The sequence below is a fragment of the Ciona intestinalis genome, unplaced genomic scaffold, assembly GCF_000224145.3.
Source record: "Ciona intestinalis unplaced genomic scaffold, KH HT000101.2, whole genome shotgun sequence".
NCBI lineage: Eukaryota > Metazoa > Chordata > Ascidiacea > Phlebobranchia > Cionidae > Ciona > Ciona intestinalis.
Genome location: NW_004190423.2, coordinates 398,073 through 408,608, shown reverse-complemented (window position 1 = coordinate 408,608; position 10,536 = coordinate 398,073). Strand labels below are relative to the sequence as shown.

Sequence of the window (10,536 nt, the reverse complement as noted above, 5' to 3'; positions counted from 1 at the left end):
TTGAATTGGTTCTTGCGTTGAAGCAAAAACAATGTTCTCTTCTGGTGAGTTCATCTAATAACTTATTTCCATTCTATATTTGCCTGTTTGCAGTATGTACTGCAACCAAATTTGTATAAGTTCTATTAAGTAAAATGGTTCTTACCTTCTTAACCCTTTAAACATACTGATTATGCAAGCAGAATATAAGCCATTGAGCTATCTGCATAGAGTATAACTGAAACAATTATTTCTCTGCCCCTCGAAGAAAACATATTTATTTACACAACATTGCTTCAGACTTCCTCTTAAGTCTTGCATGCAGCTTACTAATTGTTTGTATACGTAAACTAACATCTAAACTAAACAGGAAACGCATGTTGTGATGAAGTAACAGCCTGTTAATGCAACATCATGATCACTTAAAATCTTAAACTAAAACGTACACCTTCATTTAAGCTGCCTATTAATCCCAGTGGGCATTTCTTTATGCACCATTCAACTCTATTTTAAGTTGTATTTAGCTCTAGGCAGATTAAACCCAAATCCTTAACCAATAGATAAAACAGCAAACCCTTTAAAAGCGTTTTAATTTTATTTACGAAATGATAGAAAAGAAAATGTGAAAATAACATTAAACATCTTGCGAGATCGCTTCTTGCTGAGCTGTTTCCACTTCTTTTGAAACCAAACCTTCAACTGTTTGTATTCGAACCAGGCCAGAGTTGGTAGCTGTAGCAATGCTAGTGTACGAGGTAATGTTCGGATTCCATCTCATTTTTAAGATGGCTGGATAATTGGGCTTGAAATTGTCATCCTTGAAGCAATCATATGTCCTGAAGATATCATGCAATGTATATGCTGTTAAGTGTTAACACATAGTATATATATAAGTAAGATCTTTTCGCAAATAAGGTCTCTTTATCTATTTTTTATTGAATTTTAGACTCTAAGATTTAAGCCAGAAGACACTCCCAGCTACTAGTTTGGAACAATTTCCAAGTATTAGGCCAAGGACACAATACCTATTATAGCACCTGCGTGGCTTTTTTAATTTTCCACTACCTATCCGTATAGAGCGTTGAACCCAGTATGAATGAATGAATGTAACTTACTTTATCCTCGCATGGCCGGAAAACAACAGTCGTTATAATGCAGGTTTAACACCTCGTGCCAGCTTACGAGTTACCTATGGCCGTTAATTGTCTTTTCCAAGGACACATGCACCCACAATGGTAGCAGCGTTGAGTCCTGAACCCATTACCTCTGGGTTACAGGCAGGCACGCTAACTGACTAACAAAGTATCCTACAATTACTATGCAAGCACCTAACCACTACAATGACCAAAAGTCCCACCCAATAATCTCTACACACCTCAATCTCTTGTAGGATTCAAGCTTGTTAGCTTTGCTGAGGTCAGTGTTTGTGTCTGCATCACGGAAAACTAGTTTGTAATCTTCACCATCCTTACTTTCATTATCTGTGACCTGGGTGATAGTGATAGATAAGGAGTCTATTATACAATGAAGGATATATCAAATATGCATGAAGTGTATGACGGCACAACTATACAATAAAACAATCACCCTAGAAGTTACATACATGGTAACTTGTAAGCGACATGAGGTTATGAAACAGACACCAATTGTTATAACGACTAATGTTGCACTGTCATTCAAGGATAAATAGGCTACTTTTAAATGCTTGCGACCATGGATAAGTCACTTAAGTTCCCACCCACAGGATATAATTGACCAAACCAACCAAAAGTCATGTCTACTTATCCACACACTGCAATAGCTTCAGCAACTCGACTGTAGACATGGGAGTGGCAACCATGGATAAGTCACTCAAGTTTCCACCCACAAGGATATAAATGACCAAACCAACCAAAAGTCATGTCTGCTTATCCACACACTGCAATAGCTTCAGCAACTCTACTGTGGGCATGGGAGTGGCAACATTATTACAACACAACCCCCTTTATGATCTCACCTCCTGTGATGTCACTTCATCATCTATGACATCACATTGGAACAACAACATCCTTGAAACCTTCTTAACATATATGTTACCGCGGTTCCAGTTATTACTGATATGAATCATGGCCAACCCCGTCACGTCCCCTCCCCCAACACAGTTTAACCAGTCACTAGATGTCACTGTCCACGAGGTGGCCTAAAAAAGTTAAAAGTATTGTAATTTTCTAAAAGTTTTAGGTACTTTGGTAACACAGCAAAAGTGGAAAACAGTTTTATTTAAAAGTTGCTGTTTTTATGAATGTAACTTATTTATTCTTGCATGGCAGGACGGCTTCAGTCGTTATAACTCAGGTGTTCTGTTTTAAACACCTCATGCCCAGATATGTAAAAGTTACTACATATGTAAATTGGTGAGTGATACCTTTAAATTTTAAAAACCCTGTATCGAGTTTTATCCGATGTGTTTTTATTGCTCAGTAAACCAACCTTATTTGGGAACACATTGTTGATTGGGGGCAGAGCATCTGACTGAACGTTCAACTTAACATACAAACAACTGTGGAAATGAGGAATAGAGAATGCATTGTTGGTAGCAGTGTAGATACCATTGTAATTTATTGGCCATTCCATTTCAGACGTGAAACTGCATTTAGTTACATTGTTTTCCTGCAAGAAATATAATTATTTTAGGTTTATATATACATACCTAAAACAGTATAGTAGGGTGGGGGAAGATGGGACACCTTTTCAATCTATTTTCTCCTCCAATTTGGTAGTAAGCAAACATTCAGCGATTTTTTATAAAACTTTATCCCCACGTCTCCCATAGATCGTTGTTAATTGTTTAAAACACGATCAGGATATTTGATTATTATGTGTGAAAGGTGTCCCATCTTCCCCCACCCTACTATATAATAGTCAGGCATATTATTATGTTTTAAACAATTAAAATAGATTTTCATAAAAAAACAAAATGTATAGGTTGTAGCACCCTAAGTGTTTGGGTAATGGGCCAATCCTGACCTAAATCCCAGGTCCCATGGCATGCCTCACTGTAGGACCTTACCCAAATAGAATAGAATGTACATATACAATGTTTGGGTAATGGGCCAACTCTGGCCTAAATCCCAGGTTCCATGGCATGTCTCACTGTAGGACCTTACCCATATAGAATAGAATGTGCATATACAATGTTTGGGTAATGGGCCAACTCCGGCCTAAATCCCAGGTCCCATGGAATGCCTCACTGTAGGACCTTACCCAAATAGAACAGAATGTACATATACAATGTTGGGGTAATGGGCCGATTCTAGCCTAATTCTTAGGTTTTCTGTCACGCCTCATTGTAGGACCTCACCCATGTAGAATAGAATATGCATATACAATGTTTGGGTAATGAGCCAACTCTGGCCTACATTTCAGGTCCCATGGAGTGCCTCACAGTACAACTTCACCCATATAGAATAACAAAATATACAAACATGCAAAGGAGCATCCGTTCTTCTTCTATCCCACAACTTCAACATCCGATCGTTTCCCCCGGTAACAAGGATATTGGAATCGAACGGACACCACACGATGCCTCGAAGTGGTTTGTTGTGCGCGCGGAACGAGTGACATGCGTATAACACCTTTGTATCTGTAAGGTTTTAAAAAATAAAATATTCACATTCACGAGGTGTATGAAACAGAAAACCTGTTTTATAACAACTGTCTTACCCTACTTCAAGTCAGATTTCACCCAAAACAAACACACACCTTCAAGATTTTGTTATAAGCTAAAACGTAGTGCCTTGACCTATATTCAACCAACTTACATTCATCCACCTCAAGAGTTTATCAAAAGATCAAAAACCAGCCAAGCCACCCACATTTTAGTTAGCCCACATTAACAACACTAACTTACATTCATCCACCTCCCCCAGCAGAAGAGATGAAGCCGACCTTAAATCCCACACGGCTACGTGTCCTGATGCAAACCCAGCAGCAACGAATCCACACCCATCGTTAGTCGACCACGTGAGGGAAAATGTTTGTCCGAACGGCCGAGATTCGCCCCGTACCGGACATAACTTGATAACAGGTCGTGTTCTGTAGGTTTTAAACACAGGAGGTGATTAAGCAATATGTGGAAAGCTGTAATGAACTAATGGATGCCCAATATCTAAAATACAAGCTGGTTCCCAGCAGATAACATATTGTGGTAGATAAAGCATTAAATACTGGCTACCTCTACTCACTGTTTCCTGGCCAGCTAACCTAACAGGGTTGTTTAATGTTTAAAATTGGAGATGACTTTGTACCAGTCTGTATTTTTAATTTTACATATTTTACAACTAACTTATAAAATATATATATGCAGAAATACTCTTAAAGTTTAACAAATAAACAAAAAACACTGTTTTCCACTAAACGTATTGCTTAGTTACAAACATCTTATAAGGTGTGTAAATTACCTATACTAAGTGTATGTAGCGTGTAGGTAGGTTATGTGTTGATTAATTTATCCATGAAAGGAACAGGAAACTCTGCACTCACTTAAATATTGGATGCTTTCCAGTGTTCCCATTCACAGTGTTGCCATTCAATATTTGATCTCGTCCTTGCAGGTGAGGGATAGAAATAATATAAACATCTCCAGAAGCGCACGCCACTGCTAATAAACCCAATCTACCACCTGTTAGAGTAGATGACACGTGGCCACCATAAGGACACCATTTCATGTCCCATATTGGCCCCACATCCAGTGTCAATCCAAGGGAAAAACATGGCTAAAATAATTGGAAAAAATGATTAAGAATGTAGGTTTTTAAGTTAAACAATACATCTAGAATTAAACGTTCAGATTAAAACTAATCCTAAACAAGTGCTCATGTTTTAAAAACATTTAATTGTAAGATGTCTCTAATTAGGTGTTCCTCAACCTTTTATGGTTCATGGTCCCTTCCAGAGACACCCAACACCAGTGGCCCCCTGCTCCATTAATAAAATAACCTACATTTGTTTTAACATATTTACATCTGTTATTTTATTCACCACTTTGTAGCAATCAGCCTCCATAATACACCAGACATGCTTATGGTCATAATACTATGTGGCACCTAAGGGGGTTGACTGACTGTGGTAAAGAAACCCCTTTATCTAAATCCTCCAATAAAATCAAGAATATGAGTAGAGTACTGGGGGTCTTTTGGGCAACTGGCTATATATTGGGAAAGCCTGGTTTAGATTACTCACATGTGTCATGGAAGTCTTCTTTTTCAATTTCAATGGCATTTCTCCACAGTCCCAAATCTGAATCATAGCTCTATCTTTGTATGTGAACTTTGGGTCCATATAATGTTCACCAATGTTTGTGCTCAAGGCAAGGTACTGATGGGATGTGACATCACATGGGAAAGGACACCAAGCCATGCTCCATACTGGACCACCAGTGAACATTGTGGCACTTTGTATTCCGTCATTCACCACAGACGCAAAACAGTTTAGTTTTTTAAATTCTAAACTTGAATCGTTAGAATTTTTTGGAGCGGAAATTTTGTTTAAAGTATTTCGGTCGATTGCAAATGCAGGTGAAGTCTTACGCAACCCAAAGTTGCTTATATCTTCAGTCGTGTCCAAATCCCCCAAAGTAAATTGTGCTGTCCAGTTGGGAAACACATGTGGGAACTTTTTTTCAAGCATCCGTCGTTTTGAATACGTCCAACCGAACGCGTTACTCAAAGGTTTACCAAGCGTTGTGTACGTCAATCTGCTAATCTTTGGCGTGACTTTTCTCCTTGATTTCCTTGGAGTTCTTGTGGACTTTGTTGCTGTCTAATGGAAGAATGGATTTTAAGTTGGTTATTGGGTTTATAGTTTGATGCTGCCAACAATGTGTGCATATGCGTTCTTGGGCAAGACACATAACAGTAATTATTCCAACCCAGTTGTCACTAATAGGTTGTCTAAATTGTCAACCATACAGAAGAAAATCCCCTCCAAAGTAACTTACTCAAGTTCTTACAAAGTTACATATTTAAGTCCTGGTATCAAAGGTTGAATTCAACATCATCTATGACGCTGCTACCATTGTGGGCGTATGTGTCCTTAGGCAACACGTTTAACGGCAATTACTCCAACCCAGCGGTCACTAAGTCAGCCATACAGAAAAAACTGTGTTATATTGACAATCGCTTGCCATGTCACACAAGGAATAAGTTACACTCATTCTTTCATTTATTTAGTTCATTTAAATCATTTATCTGTGGATTTTCATTAAGTTAATTATTAGCATTTACAAACAGGTTCCCTTTATTCAAATATATTACTTCCACCACCAATACCTTGACCTTGATATTACTCAAGATCTCGTCTTCCTCTTCCCCCTCAAATTCCTCTACTGTCTCCTCTTCCACAGTCTCCTCCTCTTCGTACTCAGATCCCGCCTCCTTATCGATGACGTCAGCTGCCGAGCTGCTCTCTTCGTACAGGAGGACCTTCATCCGACCAAGTTTTGAAGCTCGACGCTGATATTTCTCATCGTTTTTTGGTGGAAGGTATTTTTCAACATGATGTTCTGTAAACATTACAAGTTAGGTCTTATGCAGTAACTCTGAGTATGTGTTGTATCAATAAAAATAAATTTAGTAATAAATGTTGCTAAAACAAATTATTTATGAAAATAAATAATGATTTTTTATGTGACAATGTCCAATGGTGTAATTTTTAGATAGATTAGAGATTGACATACAATATAATATGGTTATATTGGGGATTAAACTGCAAGCCTTTACATAAATCCTCTTTTAATAAAAAAAAAAAAAATGGAATTAGCAGCAAAACAACAGTCTTTAAATGCATAGCATGAGTAAAACCACTTGAGTAAAAGTGTCAAATAAAAGCATGGCAGCTAAATACTGCAGTATAGATTAAGTTAACCCATATTGAATTTAATTTGACTAAATCAAAACAGGTTGCAAACTGTTTCTCCATCTCTTACCTTGTATATGATATTCAATATTCCTTTCTTCCTGATGTTGAAAGGTGCATAACAAACAAGTATAAGCTCTCCTTGGTACTTGGTCACAACTTTGCTGCACGTGGTATCGTAAACCACTTAAAGTTTTATACTTCTTATTATTACAAGCTTTGCAATGGTATATCTCAATGCCTTCCTCTTTTGAGGTCTTTTTAGCATCCTGGAGCTGCTCCATGAAAAACTTGGGCAAAGATGGGGCAGAGTAAAACTCGGTAAGCGGGTGCTCTGTTATGTATTGTGCAAGAAGGGCGGGGTCAGTCGGCCACGCCTCTTCAATTTCCTCATCTTGTAATGCTGGCAATCTTTGAGGAGCGGTATTCTTCCTTCTAGATGGCATCTGTATTATAATTAATTTGGTTAAGTTTGGTTTTATTATGTGGTAAGATTGACATGTTAAAACCAACATGTAAAAATTGTTGTTTAAAAAATGTAATGTTAGAATTGTTATGTTAAAACTCTTATGAAAAAAGTTGTCATGTTTTGTTATAACTTAGTTAAAGTTGTCATAATAAAGGTGTATGTTCTTGTACTAAAGATTGCATTAAAATAAAAAGGAAACCTGGTACTAGTTTGGAATATTGCAGTCTCTAAGAAATGCAGAAGGAAATATGCATTTATCAAATAGAATATAGACAGTATATAACTCGAAATAGTTGCATAGATATAATATGATCTTGCACAAATCGAAACATTAAGCATCTATTTAGACAAACAGACTGGTGTGTATAACGCTATAATACAATGCCTACCCTATTAAATGCATACAAACTGTACAATATATAGCCAGAACAAATAAATTGCATGCAAAAATTACAAAACTAAACAACTACGTTTACCTTGAACTTAACAAAATGCTAAAAATCACAGATAAAAATATCGGTACAGGTTCGGGTCCCGCCGCGTGTGATACTTCAACCGTTGACCTACGGTTCACAAAAACAAGATGGCTGACATTTTGGGCGGTTTCGCGGTCAAACCCTCAAGACCTAAATGCAATAGAATCTTAGCAAAGCAAAAGAACCAATATTTTCTTGTATCGAGTTTATAAGAAATTAGGGATTTTCCGTAGCCATAAAATTCCCTTTGGGTGGATTACCGGTTTAATCCTGCTATAAGTTCCCGCCATTTTCTATTGCCGAAAGGACCGCTTAATCTAAGCTTAGGCGAAGCTTAAAAATTCCGAAATGACTGAATCCAACTTTAAGCATAGGTTTAAGATTGGCGCTTAAAATTGAGTTTCCTATAGCAAAATGGACATATTTAATAAACCATATGAATTGGAAAACCAATTTCTTTTACGTTTACCAGTGGTGAGTTTTGTTTTTATATTTTGCAAGTATAAAACGTCGCAAACCGTTCATTTAGCAAAACTGTTTTAAAGCTCATTCAATTTAACGTAACTTTACGTATAATGATTTTTGTTGTTGTTTTTATCACCCACAATATACAACCTTGCAGTTTATAGTCGTGTCTATTTTGATGAAAGAAAATATAATTTTACTTTGTTCAGGAGCATGCTGAGAAGCTAAAAGAAATATTGTTGGCGGGAAATCTAAAGGATAGATTGGCCATTCAAGTACAAGGTAAAAAAATCATTGAAACATAAATATAAACCTTAGTGTAAAATATAACGCTGTCCTCTTTGCAATGTTTATTATGATGTCATATGTTTATTATGATGTCATTAACAGATGACAATCGCCATGGCACAGTGAAGCTCGATGGAGAAGTTTTAACTTCAAAGATTTTCGACCTTCCATGTGTTATTGAAAGCCTTAAAACCCTTGATATGAAAACCTTCTATAAAACTGCCGATCTTTCACAGGTTTATGTTATTTCCATGTTTTATTTCATCTATCATCTATTACATCTTATGAATATTACATCTTATGAATCTATTACATCTTATATACCTGTAACACATGCAGTGTATCAATATTCATTCTACCAGTTTATTCAGTGTTGAAAATATAATATGAAAAAAAAACATATTTATTACAGATTGCATATGTCGCCCAACGCACCCAGTAAACCACAAATAGTTTATGTACTTTACTAATTAATGTATAGAATGTTTTTCACCCCTTAAGTGTATCATCTATAAATTATATGTATATATATATATATAGGGCTAGGGTACTTTACTGCGTATTGTTTTCTATTTGAAGTTTAACTTAATTAAAATAAATAGCTTATTTGTCCGCTAGGTGTAGCGACCACGCTTACTTTCTTCCAACTAAATGTAAATATGTTTTTAACCGTAAACGTGTTTTACCAACTGTTGTTTTGTTGCTATATCCTGTCTTTTCGTTTAAAATATTTCTAAATCATCGCTAGATTCGCTACAGTATTCCAAGAGACAAATAAAAGTTATTATATATATGCAATATTATTATAATGTATAAATTGTTTTTTACCTTTAAAGTGACCTAAATATTAACTAAGCCTACAGATAATATATAAATACTTTATCAATTGATGATATAAATTGGTTTCACATCCCCCACAATATAGTACTTATGTTTCTAATTAATCCCCTGTTGCCCAGATAATGATATGCACACCTCCTGAGGAAAATGCTGAACAACAAGCGCTGGATAAATATGGTGGACCTAAAGATAAGAAGTTTCTGTGGGCTCATGGGAGTAAGTGCTTGTTTCTGCTTTATATAATTTTACATTTCCACTTTGTACAGTAGCACCCTGAGTGTTGGGCTTTTCATTTTCTTTTCCACTTTATATTAGTTTTTTAAAATAGTTAATGCATATTTTTGCTTTATATAATTTAATTGTAATGCGCATTAACTTTTATATGCACTTTTGTGTAGTGTTTTAGGGCTTGCCAAATTTATGGTAATAAACCTATTAACTTAATGAAGAGTTGCTGATATTATCCCAATTTTACAAAAAGTATTTCATATGTTATATACTATTAACCTTAAAGGTCACGGAAAATTTTAAGAGATTAAAATGGTTGTGAGAAAAAGATTGGGAAACACTGATCCAATAATTCTATTTTCTTATCTAATAATAACGCACTTTTATAAATTGAACTAATCTAATAATATATATATTACAGTAACACCTCCATTGAAAAATGTTCGCAAAAGAAGATTCAGGAAAACTGCAAGAAAGAAGGTAAATAACCATAAAGTCAAGGAGGAGGCAATTTTTTAGATGTACAATTCTGTTAAATGTATTTCTCCTTATTGTTAATAATGTTAAAGATTGCAGTGTAGACAAATTTGGGGACTGTTCCCCGCACAAAAAAACTGTGATTCAGCATCGAAAGGTTAACAAACAGCACTCGTCAACTAATATTTATGTCCAGTGTTCCCCATAAGTTTTCTACTCCACCAAAAAGTATCTAGCTTTTTCTACTTTATCGAAAAATATCATGCAACACTGGTCTACCATTAAACCCTTCTTTCTTCAGTATATAGATTCCCCTGATATTGAGAAGGAAGTTAAAAGGTTGTTAAAAGCCGACATGGAAGCTGTCAGTGTTCGTATCCTTATATGCTTGTGGTCAATTTGGTTTCCATTCATATACTT

At 35.9% G+C, this 10,536-nt stretch overlaps 3 protein-coding genes across 8 annotated transcripts in view; 2 read left to right on the top strand and 1 right to left on the bottom strand.

Annotated features, from left to right (window-relative positions):
• The window catches only part of LOC100180597 (heterogeneous nuclear ribonucleoprotein D-like), a 20,391-nt gene that overhangs the window by 5,294 nt on the left and 4,561 nt on the right, over nt 1-10,536 (top strand). The gene's annotated exons all lie outside the window — the stretch shown is intronic.
• LOC108950317 (general transcription factor 3C polypeptide 2-like) lies at nt 556-8,038 on the bottom strand. 3 transcript variants are annotated; one of them, XM_018815770.2, is made up of 11 exons: nt 7,819-8,038; nt 6,944-7,319; nt 6,288-6,520; nt 5,200-5,778; nt 4,501-4,733; nt 3,869-4,053; nt 3,444-3,601; nt 2,449-2,628; nt 1,976-2,158; nt 1,355-1,467; nt 556-815 (listed from the first exon to the last, which is right to left on the bottom strand). In XM_018815770.2, exons 2-11 carry the CDS (start codon nt 7,317-7,319, stop codon nt 614-616), a joined length of 2,442 nt encoding a protein of 813 aa, XP_018671315.1. In that variant the 5' UTR covers nt 7,819-8,038; the 3' UTR covers nt 556-613. The 3 variants fall into 3 exon arrangements, with proteins under 3 accessions (XP_018671315.1, XP_018671316.1, XP_026694461.1); XM_018815771.2 differs by having other exon boundaries at nt 6,294-6,520; XM_026838660.1 differs by lacking the exon at nt 7,819-8,038 and adding an exon at nt 7,542-7,674.
• The window catches only part of LOC113475097 (transcription initiation factor TFIID subunit 7-like), a 3,050-nt gene continuing 646 nt past the window's right edge, over nt 8,133-10,536 (top strand). The window contains exons 1-6 of one of the 2 annotated variants that reach the window (XM_026838661.1): nt 8,133-8,292; nt 8,493-8,565; nt 8,674-8,807; nt 9,531-9,627; nt 10,061-10,119; nt 10,418-10,490. In XM_026838661.1, coding sequence (XP_026694462.1) covers nt 8,233-8,292; nt 8,493-8,565; nt 8,674-8,807; nt 9,531-9,627; nt 10,061-10,119; nt 10,418-10,490 — 496 coding nt within the window. In that variant the 5' untranslated portion in view covers nt 8,133-8,232. Of the gene's footprint in view, nt 8,293-8,492; nt 8,566-8,673; nt 8,808-9,530; nt 9,628-10,060; nt 10,120-10,417 lie in introns of both variants that reach the window. The other variant, XM_026838662.1, reaches the window with a different exon arrangement.

Bases quoted from the DNA above. Each gene is read 5' to 3' on its own strand.
- LOC108950317 (XM_018815770.2), bottom strand. From the start codon at position 7,319: ATGCCATCTAGAAGGAAGAATACCGCTCCTCAAAGATTGCCAGCATTA. The intron at 4,734-5,199 runs GTGAGTAATCTA...CAATTATTTTAG, and splicing joins AGAAGACTTCCATGACACAT to CCATGTTTTTCCCTTGGATT. The intron at 2,629-3,443 runs GTTTGTATATTT...TATTTCTTGCAG, and splicing joins GAACGGATGCTCCTTTGCAT to GAAAACAATGTAACTAAATG.